The following is a 21136-nucleotide window of genomic DNA, read 5'->3' as shown; positions in this document are numbered from 1 at the left end:
CATCGAAATACTCTGCAAAACTTTCCTTTGCTTTCTCACAAGTTGGAATTTCTCAAGTGAAATATTTCCCTAAGTTTAGAGTGGCATGATACACCCCTCATATATTTACCTACATATTACACATTTAAGGATATACTTTTAGATTAACGTAGCACACAAAAACCAAGTTTGGCGGCGCCCCCCCCCGCCAAACCGTACTAACACCTTTCTGTAACTCCTACCAGACCTCTACTCCTTGAAACAATAAAGTACTAAAATGAGGAATTCTTATTGCTCAGGTATGTAAAGTAGTTTTCAATCATTTACAATTTCAACTCTCCGTAACACTTTCTTAGAATTTAGGTGTAACTTCTCTCCCTCAAAAAAATGTGTATTTTTCCTCAATATCTGCATTACTTGGCACCCTTTGTTCCTTGTAGAACAGTATTAAGAATTTACACCATGATGTCAAAATTCAGATACTTTAATGATTAAACCTTTTTTTTTTTTTTTAATGTTTATTTTTGAGAGAGAGAAACAGAGCATGAGCAGAGGAGGGGCAGAGAGAGAGGGAGACACAGAATCCAAAGGCAGGCTTCAGGCTCTGAGCTGTCAGCACAGAGCCCAACGTGGGGTTCAAACCCCATGGACCACGAGATCACAACCTAAGCCAAAGTTGGGGCGCTTAACCGACTGAGACACCCAGGCACGGCTATAATGGTTAAATCTTAAAGGACCACTCCAGCCTTGGTTACATAACCCTTCTTTAACACACTAATAAGGATCTGAGTGACAATTAAATGAGTTGACATAAAATACCTGGCACATACTTGTAGGAACCTTGAAAACCATCTCATGCTTTGAGAAATATCTGACAGGCAAAATAAATTTCTCAGGTGAGTAAAGATAATCACTTGGGTTGTCAGCAAAGTGGTAATTAAAAGTGAATCCCATAAAATTTCTCACTTTTGCAGATGGCTCCCATTTATCTACAAAACATTTATTTGCTTGTGTTTTAACAATCTTAACTTTTACACATAGCTCTGGAATTAAGCAATACCTAAAGGTGACTCCTGCAACTTACTTTTTTAAGATTAATATACAAAGAATGCTGAAAATGCAATTTCCCCATACTGTAAGACTTAAGTCTCACATAAACTTAATTTGTATCTGGTTTTGGCATTTAAAAGCCTATGTAAAGCAGTTGTCTGGTTGCAGATTAAAATGACTAGAGCTAAAAACAAATGACCATGCCAGGTCACCACTCCAGGCCAATTATCTATCACTGGACGTACTGTTCAAGCATCAGTATCTTTATTTTCTTAAGCTTCTCACATGAGTTAATGTACTACTGGAGCTGAATACCAATGCTAAAAACAGAATGAATAGTTCTCTTAACAGTTCCCTGCACCTTCTTTCAAGATGGGTGTTAATACAAAGGAACTGGCAAATAAGAAACCGAGTTCTACAACAAAAGAAATGAGGTAAGTAGGAGGATGTGCCTAACTAGAAAGGGAACCCACCTGACCAATCAAGCTTTCCATCATACATAAAATGTTCATAACCTTATGGCCAAGAACGTGATTGTAAACATAAAGCAATTTTGCAATCACTTCTACTTGGTTTTCAATACACTACAGAGAAATGATTGAGGGAAAGTATGGGATACAAAGTTGTATGTATGATGATTATGCCTAAAGGGCTTAATTAATACTACAGGGAAATAAATGTTCACACAAATCGATGCTGCTGGATGGCAAGATTTGCCATGACTTTTTACCTTTTTACAATTTATTTTCCAAATTCCCTAAAATGAATATATTATTTCTATAGTCAGAAACGTAGGAAGATAAAATTTCCTTTTTTTAAGGATAGATGTTCAAACTTCTTCACACCAACCTCCATCAGGCTGAGCAATCCCAAGAGGCCACTGTTCCTGCACAGAACTCTCCAGGAGCATGGCTTCTAATAACAGCGGGCTATCAAACATAGAATTGAAAAACCCAGCTGTTCCCACTTCCCACTAAAAAGTACTTTACCTCTAGGTCATTAAGCAAAAGACGATATGCCATCAGAACTCAAGTGCCAGTGAGAGACCGACTATTACTATGTAACAGAACATACACATACAAACCATCATAATCTGTTGAAATCAAATTCCCTTTTTTTTCTTTTGTTTCTTGGAAAGGAAAACGACACTTCACCCCGTCTTTAAACAATTTATTTATTCACGCAATAGTTTGAGTTCTTTTGAAAGCTAGAAAATAAAGATCATTTACCTTCTTAGTTGGTTGTTTTTTCCACACGGTAAACATTGATCTTTCCCTCTCATAAAGGTTAATTTTTAAAAATCTATGCACACACCAAAGTCAATGAATAGGAATGTGCAAAGCTCTAGGAAAATCATCACTTGAATGTTTTCAAAGTACCCTGGTAAGAACTTTGTGTTTCTCTTGATAAAACTTGGTTTTCAATGTGGTGTATTTTGAATGATTAAAATCCAAAAGACATCCCCAAAGCAGATAGTATCAGTTTTAAGAGAACTTCTTAGTTAAGATACTTGAAGGAGAAAGTAAAAATACTTTGTTTGACCAGAATTTTTTTTTTTTTTTTTGAAATTAACACATACTTTTTTTCCAAGTGTCATCGCTTTTTTTTTTTTTAGAGGTAACAAACCACACACTCAGAATACAATTCTTAAATATGTTTCTTGTAAATACAAGAACGGGCAGAGTTAAGGTACATTAGTTATAGAAAGAATGAAATAAGGTAGTGCATTTAGCGTCACATATGAACTTAAGGCCTTAGTTACTTGATTGTGATTTCAATATTAGCAACAGATTTCCCTCATGCTTACATACACAAGCAAGCAGGCAGACAAAGCAAAAATTTCTAAACATGTAAGGAGTGAAGACAAACAATTTAATCTATATATTATCAGTCAATTAATACAGTTGGAGTCTTTCAAAGTAACTGTTGGTAGTAAAATAATCTGATCACATTTGATACAGCAATTAAAAAGAGTAGAAATTAAGTCTTCTATACAACGAGAGCATCTCCCGACATGTAAAGCAGTTAAAAAGCCCATGTATACTTTATTTTGCAGATGCTGCCCAGACTACAATCTACCCCAGAATCAACCTTTGCAGAATGCCTTCTGTAAAATGCCTATCTAAAAATACATTCTATTTCACAGTATTCATTCCGGGGGGGGGGGATTTCTAACCAAAACACTAAAACCAAACATATACATGAGACTATTCAACAGAAGCCTGGAATACAATCTTATGATGGGAAATTTCACATATGTTTATCAAATAGCATCTTATGTTTGTAATTTCAGTCATGTCAAATTAGGACAAATTTCTTTCTGCAAAGTTACCAGAAAAGACACTAGAGTCAGGAGAGCAGATTTCTAGTTCCAGCCTGCCTCTACCTACATGTGAGACACAGGACAAGTTCCCTGGATTCTCAGAAAGGCCTCAGATTCCATGACTATAAAACAAAGGGGCTGAAATAAATGAGTTCTAAGAAGTATTCCCATAAAACGCGATTTTGCTAAATTTTTGAGAACTTAAATTTTAAAAAAAATTATACCTATGAAATATTAAGCTTGGTACTTATCACCAATAATGCTGATTACATAGAGAGCTTTAAGCCATGGAAGTACGGATTCTGCATGTATGGGACAAAATGCAACACGTTTCGTGAGCATGCTTTTCCAGTTATCAGAAAGGGAGGGAAATTTTACAGTGACTATAAAGGGTTGGAACAACAATGGAAACATTACCTGTAGTAGCATGCTAGTGATGGACAGGCATTACTTGTGTTTTTAGTAACTTTTGCACACAAGCAAGAGGTTTTCTAAAAGATACCACAGAGCACAATGACACAATACATGTGACCTGACAAATTCAAAACATACTTGAAATGAAAAGGCCAACCAAAATACTTCAAGGGAACATTTCACTCGTTTATAAAATGTAGACACAGACCTGAGCCTAACATACTTCATTGTACCACATCAAGTCCCAAAGTCCAATTGCCCTTTCAGAAAGAAGTGCATCTTTTACAAAACTAACACATATTTGCAAGAATCAAGACTCACTCGTGACAGACTGCACTCAGTAGAAAACCCAAATATACTGTCTCTGGTTCCAAAGTTTTCTATGCTAGCACAAGTGAAATTAATGAATACGTAAGACTAAGTGCATGAAAGTATCATACCTTAAAATGCATATTTATACTGAAAATGTGTTTCACATTGACAGGTAGATTTGCAAAGGATAAAGTCATTTTCCACAAAGAAAATTCCCAAGGCTTGCTTAGTAATTCCAAATTTCCGTAACAGAAATTTCCTCTTGATGTCAGACTGGACAGGAAAAACAGCTACTTTTAACTATTACTATGAAATGTCCTAAAATAAAAGTAATTATTAGGCTGGTTAAAAAGCACTTGACGAGAACCACGAAGAATTAGTCTTCCTTGAGAAGACACTAGAAGAAACTGTTAAGAATGGGATAAATCAAATGCAACAGAGCCACAAGGCACATACATATAAACTGACTAAAATTACAGTATTTTTATTCTCATGGGTTTCCTTATTTTATATTATCTTGAAGACAAACTGACTGTAATCTTCCAAAATACCAAAAGTAGCTTGAAATGTTATCAATTCCTTTCCTTAACAGAATGAGGACTTTTAACTACAAATACTGTTAATATATGAAAGGGTTTCAATACAAGATAAAATTATGCATCATAAACTTCAAATTACCACACAGTGGACTCCCTGGTATCCCCACCTAATGACACGACACACAAACAAGCTATCGAGCAAGAATCTGTTAACAGTTTTATTTTTTTTTATGTTAAATACCATGGGACAGGATTGTAAGGATGAAAAACTCAGTCAACAACTGCCTCACAAGGGATAAGAAAAATTCTGCCATGATATTAGCAAAGGTAAAGGAGAAAATTTACACTGTAAGAGGCACCATTTCCCCACAGAATACCTCTTGGCATTTCCTGAATGAGTGGGATTAGCAATCTAAATAAATCATATTTCAAGAGGTAACAGCAACAGATAAAATTTAAAGGGATTATTAAAATAACATTTACAAGACTCTGAACAATTCTTGAACTCTTATTAAAACCACAAAGAAAGAACAATTCTTTATTTATGAATTTCATAAAGGACTGAATGTGCAACTGACATCTGCTAGTGATGATCTGGTAATATACAATTTGTCCAGGAGCCGAACAGTTTGTTTTATTGTGTTTTCTAACCGTAAGAGATCATTAAAGGCAAAGCCTATATGACGCTGTATACACAAAAAAAAAAAAAAAAAAAAAAAAAAAAAAAAAAAATGGTCACCGTGGGCCATACTACCAGTGAAATGGTAGGTAAACAAATCTTTTTCTGGTCAAGAGAAAAAAAAAAGAAATAGCACTCTGCATGCTTCACTCTACAAGATGAACTTCCCTAGAAAGAACCCGATGAAAATGGCTGCAATTACGACAAGAAGGGAAGGAAGAGGACTGGCGACATTATCTCTGAAGGATGCAGCTGAGGTGGATCCAGGTTTATCCGAATGTGCTACCTTTCTGAGCCTTAAGCCTTCATCCTAGAAAAAAACATACGCACAAAAAGAGGTTTTAAAAACAAGTATGCACACGGTAAAACTGCCGAACTAAAAATCTATGGGCAGAAAGCAGATCAGTGTGCACATGGCTGGGATGGGAATAGGGATTAACCACACTAACCAGCATTAAGAAGACTTTCTAGGGTGATTTGAAAAACCAGAGCTGAAAATTGTACTCCTAACAAACTGAAAAATCAGGTACAGCTATATTTATACAGAAGGAAAACACCCTGCTAAAATGTACTAATACAAGTAAGGAAGAGTTCTGTGCATGCACTGATTTGGGTGGTGGCCCATAGTATTTTTACACTGGTTACCAAAGACCACCAGGAACAAAGCTGTGGTGTGACAGGTTTATGGACACACTGCAACCAGGGCATCCACACGGCAGAGGCACAGGGACTATCTGGCCAAAAAGAAAAGGCAGGATTTTACAAGATTTGGAGGAAGAGGGAATTTCAGGATAAAACTTAAGTAACAAGTGTTTTGATAAACTCAAAGCAGGAGGCCCCTGTGTCAGCACTGGGTCATGACTACAAAGGAGATACCAAATCCTGCTTCCTCGGAAACAACAAACTACAACAGCTACGGAATGTTGTACACAGAACCCACCCCCTCTTTTGACACCGTGCCCCTAGATCTGGAGAGAAAGGCTGCTTCTCTGTGTCAAAGTGACTCAGATCCTCTAGACAAGAGTGGGTCGCTTGGTTCTTACTGGTATGATTTCACACAGCCATGTTTTCTGACAGTATGATTTTAGGGGACAAGGTTTCTCAGTAAGAAAGCAGAAGTCACTCAAAGTAGGAAGTTGTTAGGAGGACCCTTTACCGGCCACAGTGTGACCTTGGGAAAAATACTGATACCTGTTACCTAGGCAACTGACTTTATCTGTGTCCATCATCCCAGCCAGATGAATGACAGGGCAGATTTTTACTTCCTTAGTGCAAGCTAATTTTTCTTTTCTCACATTGATTCCTCTAGTATGCTTACTAATACCAAGTAAAAGAGTCCACCTCATCTCATATACTGTTTTACGGGCAATTAGTAGATTCTCTGAGGGTTTGTGGGATTTTTTTTTAGTCTTATGTTCATTAGTCCTGTGTGAAGAGAACAATGATTCTCAAACCTGGCATGAACTTTAGAGAATCCTCCTAGTGATTCTGATTTCCTAGGTCTGGGGAGGGCCTAGACATACGTATGTTTAAAAAGCGCTAAGAGATTCAGATGCACAGCCTGGATTAAGAACCATAGGCCTAGAGAGATAAAAAGGAACAGTGATCAGACATGTTCAAGAAAGTTAATCTGCCAACAAATTATCATGGGCCTTATGTATGAAATGTTAAAGGGCCTGTAACTGATTCTATAAGCCAATGGTCTTCAAGTTCTTTTGTTTCACCTTTTAAACAGCAGAATGCTTTTTCAAATAACATCTCCTACAGAACATCAGCCTATAAAAAGAGACCAGCACCCAAATCTCACTCACCTCTCTCCCCGTCCACTCTTCCTATTTTCCAGCCCTGCCCTACTTATGCTATTCTTACTATTTCCACTTCTCCCCTCCCGCAAAGAGAGGAACAAATGTACTGAGTATGCTAAGGAGCACATCTTTCATCAAAGAAGAGAACTGTGCCACGGAAGTCATGGCAGATAAAATAAAGGTAACGAAAACAGCATCCTTAAAAATCTATGGTGTGTAGATCTAGGTGTGAAATGAAGATAATCTTCCCACTATCCAGAGAGGTGCTGGGGGCCCCTGAGGGGTACTGTGAAACAGGAAGAGATAGACAATTATTTCAGCACAGATCAATTCAAGATACAGTGCTTCTGATCCAGAGTACATATAGTTCTATATACATCTAACAGATGGAATAATCAAATGTAGATTAAGTCCCTTCATTTAGCTTATTTATTACTTCTATACATTTTTGTATCATCTACTTTTGATACAAAAAGCTTCAAAGCCTAAAAAGGTAATTTAAAAGTATTCAGGTCTTGAAATAAGTAATTATTTTTCAAAGGCGTATTATTAATACACTCCACACATATTCAAATTAGTCCTCATTCACCAGTTCATCCATTTATTCATATATATGAAGGGCTACTGTATGCATGTTCTATGAATGCAAAGATGAATGAGTACAGTCCTTGCCCCCAAAAGCACTACCGCCCACTAGAGGGAGAAAGACCTCCGACAAACAGGAACAGTAACTTGACAGAGTCTTCAGGGAAACAAAGGAGACAGCATTCCAAAACCGTGTTTCTTGTCTTCTAAGGGGAAGAAAGTCCTAGAAAAGGTTATACTGAAAAGATGACAAGAACCGAGTACCAAAAGACAAGAGCACGTGTATGAAAATGCTGGTCAGGGCAGAACAGGATTTCAGGGCATTCCAGTCAGAAGGAAAAATTTGAGAAAGCAAAAAAGAGATCATAATCAGAGAGGCTTCTTCAGGATACTCTAGTCCAACGCTGTCCAATACAAACATAATCTGAGCTTCAAATGTGGGCCACTTACATACTTTTACATTTTCTAACAACACGTTGAAAAGGTAAAAAGAAAATGGTTACATGAATTTTAATAATAAAATGCAATCCAACAGAACCAAAATTCAATCCAATATACTCCATTTTATTCAATCCCATATAACCAAAATACTATTTCAATAAATAACAATATAAAAAAGATCTATTTTACTTTTCTGTACTAAGTCGAATAAATCAAGGAGTATTTTACACTCCCAACGTGTGTCAATTCAAACCCCATTTCAAGTGCTGAACAGCCTCCTATGTCCCTACTTTGTGGGGCAGCACCATTTCAGGCGCTTCACATGACTAGGCCGTATGTGAAGGAAGTTACTAACAAGAGAGGAAGCTTAATGCCACAGGCCAGATCACAAATAACTAAGACATCTAGTAGGGAAGGAACCTGCAGGCAATGAGAAGCCATGGTAAAACTGTAAAAGAGGCCAGAGTAGGAAGCAAAGACATAATCAAATTGGAAAAAAAAGAACTGACCAAAGATAAGTTTAAAAACGGACAGATAAAATGACCTAATAATATTCACATATCCTATGCCTTCATTTAACCCAACTTATTTTCAAAAAGCAACTTACTCTCAGGTGTCGATTTTCTTCTGATAGTTTCATCATTTCTCCCTGAAGTCTTTTACATTCTTCCATGAGTTTCCTTGTTTCAGTATCATTGAGTGAAACACTATGCGGTTTTGGCATGGGTCCATCTTGTTTAGAGGCATTCAGTGGAACAGTTTTGCTGGGTTCCAGATCATTCTGTATTACAAAGACAGTGGGACTTTTTTAACTAACCAAATCTCCTTAGAGATTTTTAACAAATAAATACAAGTTGAAACTCCACACTTTTTCAAAAAAATTATTTAAATGCAAATTTTTGAGGTTGTGATTCCATTAATACAAAATTTTTTTTAATTCCAAACATTACAGTCATCTGTGAACAATTTTTAGAAGGACTAAATCAATAAAGGTCGGCAGTTAGAGAAGTCAAAATAAGCAGCCCACTCCCTCCTCTAGTCCCCAAACCCCCTGCACTTACCTCTACCATAGCACTTATCATATATTATAATAATGTATTTTTGATGTTCTTTCCTACAACATTTCAAAGGCTAGGAGAGCAAGAATCATTTCTCTCTGCATTTACCCCTAAACCCAGCACTTTGGCCAAGAGTGGTTATTCAATGAAAGTATGCTGACTGACGCCAACCAAAATCCAAATATGAAGGTCATTTTTAGTGCTCTGATTCTGCAATTCAAATGCCATTCCGGGGGGGACATTATCGTAATAATTCCAATAAAATTAGGAGACTACCTAAGAAAAACATTTAAAAGAAAACCTAACTTCTATTAATGGGAAAAATAACTGAAGGATATAAACACTAGAGGGGAGATAATGAACACAAACATATCCTGGGGAAAAAAAGAGAAGGGGAGTTAAACGTAAATGATTCTTTCAAATCATTTTGAACACTGTTTGCTTTAACTCATGAAACTTAATATGGAATCACCATAGCACTCAGACAGCTTTAAAACTGTGAGCCCCAAAACTGTCATTCTTAATTTTTTTTTTCAACGTTTATTTATTTTTGGGACAGAGACAGAGCATGAACGGGGGAGGGGCAGAGAGAGAGGGAGACACAGAATCGGAAACAGGCTCCAGGCTCTGAGCCATCAGCCCAGAGCGCCCCCCCAAAACTGTCATTCTTACCAGCTTACCCAATACAGGTAAACATCTAGGGCAGTGCCTAATTAACTAAGCGTTCCTGAGCCTGCGGTCTAACGTGCCTCAATATCCTTTGCCCTTATGTCATGTATACCATCACACACACATCTTAACAGTTATTAGTGCAATGAATCATCTCCTTAACTAAAATTTTACTTGCTAGAAATTTAACATGTTAGATTTTAAAAATTGTTTTATTCAGATATAAGCTCTAAAAACACACTTCAACTTTATGGCATTCCACAGTCCTAAGATTTAATTATAGGTTATACACCTATCACACCATCCCAGGTTCCAAATTTATATTAAATGTAAATAGTTGTTTGTTCAAGGGGCAAAACTAGTATTTCTTATGAAGGGAATGTGATTTGATCACTATCCCTAAATCCATTAAAAATTAATAATGTTAGGGGCGCCTGGGTGGCGCAGTCGGTTAAGCGTCCGACTTCAGCCAGGTCACGATCTCGCGGTCCGTGAGTTCGAGCCCCGCGTCAGGCTCTGGGCTGATGGCTCGGAGCCTGGAGCCTGTTTCTGATTCTGTGTCTCCCTCTCTCTCTGCCCCTCCCCCGTTCATGCTCTGTCTCTCTCTGTCCCAAAAATAAACAAACGTTGAAAAAAAATAAATAAAAAAAAAAAAATTAATAATGTTATAATGAGGTTCCAATGTACAACACCACATTATCTGACCCGTCAACACTCAAAGAGTTTTATATTTTCCTTCAGAAACTTCTCAGGCTGTGATGGGTTTCTAAGAAGCCTACTTCCAATTTCCTCCTCTGAGTTTTTCTCTTGCTAGCTTTCTTGTTCTTCACCCTATCCTCCCTTGTCCCTCTCTATTATTAAAAATCTGTATCAGATCTATCTTCTCTCCACCAATCTTCTTACTCTTTCCCTTAACAGTAATTAGAATTCATTTCAAAATGACTTTTCAAGTATGCTCCAATTCCAACCTAGAACAAGTCCAAATTCTGAAAATAAGGGCAGTTCACTGCCTTCCTCTATAAAGATGAAACCAACAGTCAATACTACGGCAACTAAAGAAACCTCAGGTTCTAAGAATTTGGAAAAAAATAGACTCATACCAGAATGTTGACTAAAAATTAAGAGGAGATACATGAGGCCAATAAGAGAAAAAAATTAAAATGTAGAATCCTCAAAATCTTCACAACTGGCTTTTTTATTTTTAAATAAATTCTTTAAATTCCAGAAAATTTAGAATTATGACAGGGAAGGAGAGGAAACTACCAATCTCATCAACTCAGCCCAACTATTATTTAAATAGTATCTTCCAGGGGCGCCTGGGTGGCTCAGTCAGTTGAGGATCCGACTTCAGCTCAGGTCATGACCTCACAGTTCATGGGTTTGAGCCCCACATCAGGTTCTGTGCTGACAGCTTGCTCAGAGCCTGCAGCCTGCTTCGGATTCTGTGTCTCCCTCTCTCTCTCTCTGCCCCTCCCCTGCTCGTGCTCTGTCTCTGTCTCTCAAAAATAAATAAATGTTAAAAAAAAAAATTCAAATAGTATCTTCCAATATTTTCTCATATGCACATTTTATAAAACCAGCATGCACTATAACATTTTTATCGTTATCCATTTATATGTATATGTTTTATCATTTTAAATGACATGGTGAAATTAATTACTCTATTCTCTGCCTAACTAAAATTACTTAGGATGCCTGGGTGGTTCAGTCAGTTAAGCCTCCAACTCTTGAGTTCAGCTCAGGTCACTATCTCAAGGTCATGAAATGGAGCCCATGGAGCTCCATGCTCAGTGTGGGGCCGGCTTGATATTCTGTCTTTCCCTCTGCCCCTCCCCGGCTTGTGTGTACATGTGTGCACACTCTCTCAAAAAATAAATAAATAAACATCTCACTCTTGTTACACATTTGATGGGTAGCTTCCCTCTCTCCAGCATTTTAAATAACATGTCAACAAATATCTCTCATGGTTGGTAGAATTTGATTTTTCTTTTTCACTGCAATTTTTCTTAATGTTATACTGCTTTTATAACAAAAGGAAAATGTCATAACCAATTTGTGGAGCATAAACATATACAACACAAAGGATACAGTGAAGCTTAAACACATTTTCAACAGTGAATCAAGTAAGACATAAAACAAGTTACTTGGAGTACACTTCCACCAGATACTATTATTTAGGCCCCCTACAAACCAGTCAACATACGTAGCAGATGCAATGAAATCTAATTTATTTGTGTATATTTAAAGTATAAGCATATATAACCTAACTTAATTGGGAGTTTAAAAAAAAAAAAAAAAAAGACAGGGAGTTGGGCAGGGGGCTGAGTCATTCATGTAGCAACCATCTGACGAGCCTGATGGGAACACTAAGGCTGCTGGGACTTTAAGTATATACTTCCGTTCAGGAGCTCCATTAGTGAGGTTTGGCTCCAGGAAAACAGCTCATTCCTTGAGAGTTGCTTCAGAAACTGGTCCAGAAAGAGGAGACTGGTTGCTCTGAGAACCATGAAACAAGCACACTAGAAGGATTCAACATGCTGTGACTCTTAGGAAACTTGATGAATAGTAAAGTATATGAACATTATATTTAACACTGCAAACTAGAATAAATGGGAAGGTCAAGGCCATGGTATCAAGTAAGACAAGAAACTATGCCATATCTTGTACATTTTCCACTATTTTAGATTATTGAGCCTCTCTGCATTAATCCCTTTCCATCCATGTATTATAGAATTCACTTCCGTATTCCTTTTTAACAACCTTCAGAATTTCAATTCTAATATTTTAAATTATTCCTGTTAGAGGTAATCAGAAAAAGAGAGCAAGGGATTGGAAACAGAAGGGGAAAAGTAAAATAGAAGGCAAAACAGGTGTTTGCAAGTGAAGCCCTGAGAAGGACAAAGGAGCTAAAGAATTTAACTACAGGGTTACGTTCTTGGGAGTATTAGCAGTTAAGGGGTATAAATGTACACAAAGGGAATTAAAAGACTAACATTAACAGCTATGGCATGAAACTGTCAGAGGCATAATTAAGGCCTTAACCTGGGAAGAGAGAGTATTTGAATAACAAGGTTACTGAAGACTTATTTTCACTCTAAAAAACCAATTTACTATTTCTGTAGAATCATGATTCCCAGAAATAAGTAACTAAAATCACAAAATCAATAAAGTATTAGACATTTAGATAAAGGATCAAATTTTTAAGCCTTAGTATACATATTCTCTGCAAAGCCAAATCAAAGTATAACCAACCTGTTCAAACTATGGGGTTCCTGAAGTTTCTAGCAAGCAAACAACGGTAAAGAGAATCATATAGCAACCATTACACCACCCAAAGTCACCATTTATCTTATTGACGTGCTGTCATCTTACTTGAGTGAATGTTAACTGCACACACACACATACAAACACACACGTTCAACTATGACCTAAGATATTTAGGGTTTAACCACAAATCCTCCTACCATGGGTACTGTAAATAACTAACAATAACAGTTAAAGAGGGGTTACCATTATTCGTGTTTGATAACAAAATATAAAATAGTAATTTTATTTATCTTTTTTAAAAATATATATGACAAAATACTTGCCTGGATAGCAACATTTGCCAGCTCCTACCTTTACTGCTCATCTATTCAAATAAACTCCTAACTCCTTTTTTAGAGAATGAGCCCCAAATCTCAATGAAAGAAAAAATTATACCAACTTCATAATAATGTTCAACTTCCATTTGTCCTGCTCACTACTGAGATTTTATTAAGTATTCAATTTGCTTTTTTAGAACAGAGAATAGTTTCGGTGCATGATTTTCAAGCAATTTGTGGTTCTATTGTATTTTTAAACATGGCTAAAATGTCAATTCTATCTGCTTCACATAATACACTCAATACCATATATGTGCTAGGGAACTACATTAACGTAACCAGTAACACTAGCAGACTCCTATAGCTGTTAGCTCCCTAAAACAAACCTTCTGCTTCTCCTGTTTGAACACACTGAGTCCCCTGGGGTCATTCTTCGTATTATAACTGGCAGGTGTTGGAACTGTGTTGTTGATGCTGCTCATTGAAGCGACAGCCGGAGCAGTCCCTGGTGGAGTTATACCCTGAGGTAGCATGGGAAACATATTCTCAGATTCACAAACTGACTTCTCCTGCATGGTACTGGGAATGACTAACAGAGAAATCATTAGGCTCTAAAACATTCACATTTTATTCTATAAAAATATATTATGCATTAAGATAGAACACTAATAATAACTATGTTAAAGCAAAAAATACAAAAGTTTCTGAACTAGCTTTTTATATTATTTCCCAAAGAAAATTACGTAAGATCAATTTGCATTATACTAATTAAATGTATAATCCTTATTCAATTTATGCTCGCCTCATGTTGTCCTAAAATGAATACCTTCTAATTTTGCACTCTTAATTTTCATTGCTAATCAATCCTTGTCAATATTTGAAAAACAAGCACTTGATATTTTCTTACCTTTGGTGACACTCAGCCTGAACAATTTTAAATTAAATGAATTTTTCCCCTTGAGGTTCATAAAATTTATTTTATAAACTTGTCCTGTACTCAACACCCACCCACACACCCACCCACACACACACACACACACACACACACACCCTTCCCAGAACCAATAAACAAACTTAAGGATGCACCTAACATTCCGGTTTACCAGTATCTCCATAGTTTTATTCCTATTTTCTCAAATTCCTTTAATATAGATGAAAATAATATGATACCAAAAAGTTGAAACACACTCATAAATAATACTTATTGACATCTAGAGATCACTGTATAGGACTATGAGAACTCCATCTCACTTAATAATGCAGTCCCCAATCTGTTCTTTGTCTCAATACAAAACAATGTATATTTAATCATAAAATATCTTTATATAGAAGACCACAGAAAATCCTTGTTCTTGACAATCCATTAGTTTTCATTAAGATAAACTGATATTTTTTCCTAGAAAATATGTCATTAATGTATATTAAATGGAGGGCATAAATGAAATGCAATACATTTAGGAAATCTGGCAAACATCAAGAATAATTGGAGGCCTCAAAATAAACCAAAAAAATTTTTAACTGAACACAAAGAATTAGATAGGTGATAAAACATCACAAATAACAAGCTAATTAAAACCACATTCAATCATGAAAAAAAACACTTCCACTAAATAAACACTAGATTTCATAATACACAGTTGATAATAACTAAAAAGAGCTAATAATTCAAGAACCCAACTTTGTAAAATATAAAATAGTCAACACTTTAGTATCCTCTGCCTCCTCCAGCTGTCAACAACTCAGGGAACATGCTGAATGGCTCCTGTGCTGAACACAACTCAACTCAAAGACTTTCTGCCATTAATTTACTGAAATATATCCAAAGACCTGCATTCCCTAAAACTAGGATGACCACAAATTTTAGCACACTTAAGGACAGTATTAGTTAATGCTTGCTGTCCTGGAATAATTATTAGTAGCACCTTCATTTACGACAAAAAGGTTCCTGAAATCCTAGGTCACTCCATCTATGATGCAGATCAAAGAACTATGTCCCAAAAAGAAGCCCACTCTAATGATGGCTCAAATAAATTAGAACTGTTTTGTCAAGAAATGATTTCTTTAAATTACAAAAATTTTAAAAACAAGAACCCAAGCACTATACACTTCTAAAGCCGGTACCTTTCTTACCACAGAACTTCAGTCTTTTTTTTTTTTTATATATTCAGTATCAAGGTCCTACAAACCTAAAGAAATCAACAAAATAGTAACACTTCCTTTTCCACTATTCTTAGAACATGTAAATGCCTTAAAACTAACAGCAAACCTAAAAGATCCAGATCCTCAAACAGGTAAGGTTCACTTACATAATGTAATTAAATGCCCATCTACTCCTTTTGGGAGCAAGATGGGTAAGGTGCTGGGAGCACAATGGGAAAGTGGGATGGGGTGGTTAATGTAAGAGACACTGACTCAACATCAGAGTTTGAAACCTGCTATCTACAGGATAGCAACTTGGAGAAGACAGCATCAGCAACTCTGACAGCTACTGTGTTATCTGCTTTGTGGATACTAACCAAATTCTTCTGAGTTGACTACTAAAGATCAAAAATGCCAATGATCAACGCTTTAAATGTGTAAGGGACCACTAAGTGGATATACATCTCAACTGCTCTGACCAGTAAATAAGGCTAAATACAAAGTACATATGTCACCCTTAAAGAAAGTATATTAAACCTGAAGTTGTCACCAACAACTTAGTTTAGTTAAAAACTAAACTGAAATTCTGCTTAAATTAACATACTTTTTATAACATATTAATAAATTAAAAAAGAACAAAGGGCCAAATGATCAAGGAATTTACAGTGATCTTAACTATAAACTAAAAAATGTATTTGTACTCTACTTTTAAAAATATACATTACCTTTTAATGTTTATTTATTTTTGAGAGACAAAGAAACAGAGTGCAAGCAGGGAAGGGGCAGAGAGAGAGGGAGACACAGAATCTGAAGCAGGCTCCAGGCTCCGAGCTGCCAGCACAGAGCCCGACGTGGGACTCGAACACATGAACTGTGAGATCATGACATGAGCTGAAGCCAGACGCTCAACTGACTGAGACACCCAGACGCCCCTCATAACATTTTTTAAATGTACTTTCCTTGAATAAGGGAGTGTCATCTTTAATCAATTTGTCAAAGTGAGGATTCAGCTTCATATAGCATTTTATCAATTTATTTGTAGTAAACTAACAAACTTTGTCTAAGTATAACACCACTGAATAATGCCCTAATTTCCAGGGCTCAGACAGTTAAGCAACTGACTCTTGATTTAGCTCAGGTCATGATCTCATGGTCTGGAGGACTCAGCCCCACTGCTTGGGATTCTCTCTTTCCCTCTCTTTCTGCCTCTCCTTTGCTCGCACGCACAGGCACATATTCTCTCTCTCTCTCTCAAAATAAATAAACATTTAAAATAAGAAGAATGCCCTAATTTCCTAACAGCAAGCTTCACGCTAAACTGAAGGTAAATATACAGAAAAAGGGTGTTAAGTAATTTTGTAACTTTATCTATAATGCTAGAAAGAAGCTAGTATGTCAAACATACTAAGGTATTTAAACAGGTTTATAAACTTCATCTATAGACAATACTGACCTGGAAATGGCAAGACACAGTTATCAACATGAATAAAGTACTATAAAAAAAGGGTGTTTTATATGTATTTATATATTATTTATATATATTTATAAATATATTTACATATATAAGATTTTCTCAATTGTTAAATATTACATATTATAGTTGTTATAATAAATAAACAAAAACTTTATACATAAAGTTATAATAAATAAGCAAACACTATATACCAGGTTTGGTTACTTTGAGGCTTCTTATTTTCTACAAAAGATGAGAAGCAGTATTAAACAGGTGAGTTGACAGAAAGTCACCTAACCACTCTGAAAGAACTTGGGGGTGTGCTTCTCAGGTTGTCCTTCTCAATAATGAAGATTTCTTGTAGCATCTGCAGATTAGTAGCACTACAAGAATGCATTTAAGCAGTAATAATCAGTGCTTCTCCAAAGCGTATTTTGCAGAACATCGATATTTATGAGAATTACATTACATTAAAAAACAAATTTTGGATTAACATATTTCCTTTATTCAGGACCATTAATATGCATATGTGCAATGTGTTTATTGGGAGACATAGTACTTGTAGTATTTTTCCAAATTCACTGGACCACATAACCCTTTCAACCCAATACACTTTGGGAAATACTGCCTTATAAAACAACTGTGTTTCAGTCCATCTTTTTAAAACAAGCACATTACTCAATTAAGGCCACCTCTAGATAGTATAGATGCAATTTTTTTATACATTTGAAGTGTATAAATTTGAAATACTGATATATTGAAATATTAAAAGTCTCATTTTATGTGCAAAACTGGAAAGGTGAATTCCGAACACTTAAAAATCCCCATCAGGGGCTCCTGGGTGGCTCAGTCGGTTAAGTATCAACTTTGGCTCAGGTCATGATCTCAGTCTGTGAGTTCAAGCTCCGTGTCAGGCTCTGCACTGACAGCTCAGAGCCTGGAGCCTGCTTCAGATTCTGTGTCTCCCTCTCTCTCTCTCTGTCCCTACTCTACTTGTGCTGTCTCTCTCTCTCTCTCTCTCTATCAAAAAAGTAAATAAATGTGAAGAAAATTAAAAAAAAAAATACCCATCAAGGAATCATGACAGCAAGGCTAGCAAGCCAACAGAGTCCATACATGACAACTGCAACTTACGTGATTCACTGGATACCTGCTGGGTACCCAGGGTCAGGGTTGGATTTTGCACATTTTAAGTTATCCTACATCTCCAAAAACATATCCCAATCATAAGATCCAATCACTACCATAAGAAATAAAAGGAGACACTCATCCTATGTGCTGCTAACATGATTTTAACATTAAACTTTTACCATCTAAAGAAGTGTCTTCAAATGACAATCAGGTTCCCATTCTAATCTTGGCCAAAAGAATGGTCTTACACAAAGTCTGACAAAACTAAAAATCATTGTTTTACCCCAGTGCCCAGACTGTGGTCTTCAAATACCATCTCCCACTGAAAAGTTTCAGAGCTTGTGAAAGAAGGGAATGATTCCAGGTCTGGGCCTGGAAATATCTTGCCATACTAGACATCAAGAAAATTCTCTGGGTGATGGGTATTAAGGAGGCACTTTTGTGATGAGCACTGGGTCTTATATGTAAGTAATGAATCACTAAATTCTACACCTAAAACCAGTTTTACCATATATGTTAACTTAGTAAATTTAAATAAAAACTTCCAATTAAAAGAAAAAAAAATTCCCAAAGACAACTATAGTAAAAGGACTCAGGAACAAACAAGAGGAGGCTCCTACATATGAGATTAATACTGATAGTAACTGCAAGGAGTTGAAACACAAACATGTTCAAGTCCATGAGTTTATAATAATGTGGTAAAGAGGGAGGGAAAAAGGGAGGGAAAGAAGGAGGAAGGGAGGCTGACTGATTGTAGTCACATCAGAGGGACGCTTGTGACCAACTCATTTTTTGAAAACCCAGAACTCAAGAGAAAGACAGGAAATTTCCCTTGCCTTTGCAAACTCTATAGCATTGAATAAATAACCAAATATTAGATGAGCCAAATTTCTGTCTACAAATGTAACTAATAAAATGAAGAATGACAAAATATCATTATGCAATCTTAAATAAATTAATATACTAAACTATAGCTTCTCAATTTTGATTTTATTGTTGTTTGGGGCCAGATAATTCCTTATGAGTGCAGTCTTAGGCACCACAGGAGCTGAGCAGCATCCCTGGCCTCTACCAACTAGATGCCTAGTTGAGAAAACCAAAAATGTCTCCAGATTGACAGATGTCCCCTCAAGGGCAATTATCCCTGGCTGAGAACCACTCACCCACACACTGCACACCAGTGGTTAGTGAACTTAACAAAAAACAACCCAACATTATATGCCTCCTTGAGAGAATGTATCAACACCCACAAAGCAGTCTTGCCTCTCCCCAGCCAGCAACAACAAATCAAAATCTGATCAAACCTCTAGATCTGATTTTAGGATATACGAAACAAGAAAAGTTAGACGACACCACAAAAAGATGCAATCAGCAAAATCTAGTCTATGGGGAAAAGTCTGTAAGACAAAGCCAGCTTCTTCAACAAACAATTTGCAAGAGAAAAACAGAGAGGGAATCTACAGATTAAAAGAGATTCAGGACCCATATCATCCAATAGCAGTATGTAGGTTTTATTTGAATCTCAACTGAAACAAACTGCAAAGCAAATGGCATCTGTGAGACAAATTTGAATGCTGCCTGAATAGTTTGACAATATTAAATGATACCTTAAGCTAATTTTAAAGGCTTGATGAATAGTACAGTCATTAAATTATTTTTCCTTTTTTTTAAAGTTACCTTTGAATGATATATACCAAAATAGTTGCAGACAAAATTATATTACGTATGGGTTTGTCTTAATACGTGAAATGAAAAGTGGTGAGGGTTAGATAAAAGAAGGTTAACAATAAACTGGTAACTTAAAGCTGGTCAGGGGTTAACGGGCTCACTGTACCTTTGTAACTGTTTGAAGTTTTTTCAAATAAAAGGTTTTAAAAAAATCATTACCTTTAACACTTACTCCTTACCATTTAAATAGGTGATAACTACACCACAAGCCCAAGTAGTTCTATTAGCAGAAATACATTCTGCAGCTAGTTCATCTAGGCTCAGAGGCAGATAGTGTCTGGAAGTACTTTGAAATTACTGAACAGACCTTAGGTTACTAATAATACCTGCTCTGAAAAGGTTCCAGGGCCAAACTATTTCTGTTCATGCTCTACGGTATGGGACTCCAGAAATTCCACTCAGTACTTACTCAAGCCCTTTAGCAGATCCAAAACCACTTTCTTGGATTACTAGTCTCCTCTATGGGGTACTTGAAACAGCTAGGCACTACTATCATAGCCATATCACTTCCATCAACTTCTGGTCTGGCTTTTTCCTCTTAATCAACAATATCAAGTACTTGCATTCCAGCCTTTTTCACAGTTAGCCTCTCAAACTGTCTGCTATACAGAGTATAACAGAAGTCCAGATAAAAAGCCAGTTCGTACTACGTTTATTAAGGAATTATAAAAGCTGACATACAATTCCAAGTGAAGAAATATCCAAGTGTGCTTTTCAAGTAAGTCAATCCTTATTCCATTCAGTTTTACTTTGGGGAACAGATCCGAAGGAAATAAAAACACTACATCAAAGAGATATTGGCATCCCCATGTTCACTGCAATATTATTTACAACAGTCAAAACATGAAAACAACCTAAATGGCTACTGGCTGATGAGTGAATAGAGCAGTTGTGATATATATGGGGGGAGAGGGAGGGAGAGGAATAAAATGGAATACCATTCAGTCACAAAAAAGGAAATCCTGCCATCTGTGACAGCACGGATGGACCCTGAGGGCACTGTACTAAGTGAAGTAAGTCAGAGAAAGACCAATATTGTCTGATCTCACTTATATGTGGTATCTAAAAAACAAAAACAAGGGGCGCCTGGGTGGCGCAGTCGGTTAAGCGTCCGACTTCAGCCAGGTCACGATCTCGCGGTCCGTGAGTTCGAGCCCCGCGTCAGGCTCTGGGCTGATGGCTCAGAGCCTGGAGCCTGTTTCCGATTCTGTGTCTCCCTCTCTCTCTGCCCCTCCCCCATTCATGCT

At 36.6% G+C, this 21136-nt stretch overlaps 1 protein-coding gene and 1 long non-coding RNA gene across 3 annotated transcripts in view; one reads left to right on the top strand and one right to left on the bottom strand.

Annotated features, from left to right (window-relative positions):
• Positions 1-1068: 1068 nt before the first annotated feature.
• Positions 1069-21005, top strand: LOC121033193 (uncharacterized). The gene is made up of 3 exons (XR_005791765.1): positions 1069-1174; positions 14975-14978; positions 20970-21005. It is a non-coding gene; the product is annotated as an uncharacterized LOC121033193 (long non-coding RNA).
• The window catches only part of VAPA (VAMP associated protein A), a 50211-nt gene continuing 33884 nt past the window's right edge, over positions 4810-21136 (bottom strand). The window contains exons 5-7 of one of the 2 annotated variants that reach the window (XM_040479413.1): positions 13825-13959; positions 8735-8908; positions 4810-5606 (exon numbers count right to left, since the gene is read on the bottom strand). In XM_040479413.1, coding sequence (XP_040335347.1) covers positions 5448-5606; positions 8735-8908; positions 13825-13959 — 468 coding nt within the window. In that variant the 3' untranslated portion in view covers positions 4810-5447. The remainder of the gene's footprint in view (positions 5607-8734; positions 8909-13824; positions 13960-21136) is intronic. The other variant, XM_040479414.1, reaches the window with a different exon arrangement.

Source organism: Herpailurus yagouaroundi, unplaced genomic scaffold (genome assembly GCF_014898765.1).
Source record: "Herpailurus yagouaroundi ecotype Mexico unplaced genomic scaffold, PumYag 142, whole genome shotgun sequence".
Classification (NCBI taxonomy): Eukaryota; Metazoa; Chordata; class Mammalia; order Carnivora; family Felidae; genus Herpailurus; species Herpailurus yagouaroundi.
Note: the sequence above shows the minus strand (reverse complement) of the source record. Positions and strands in the feature narration are given on the sequence as shown.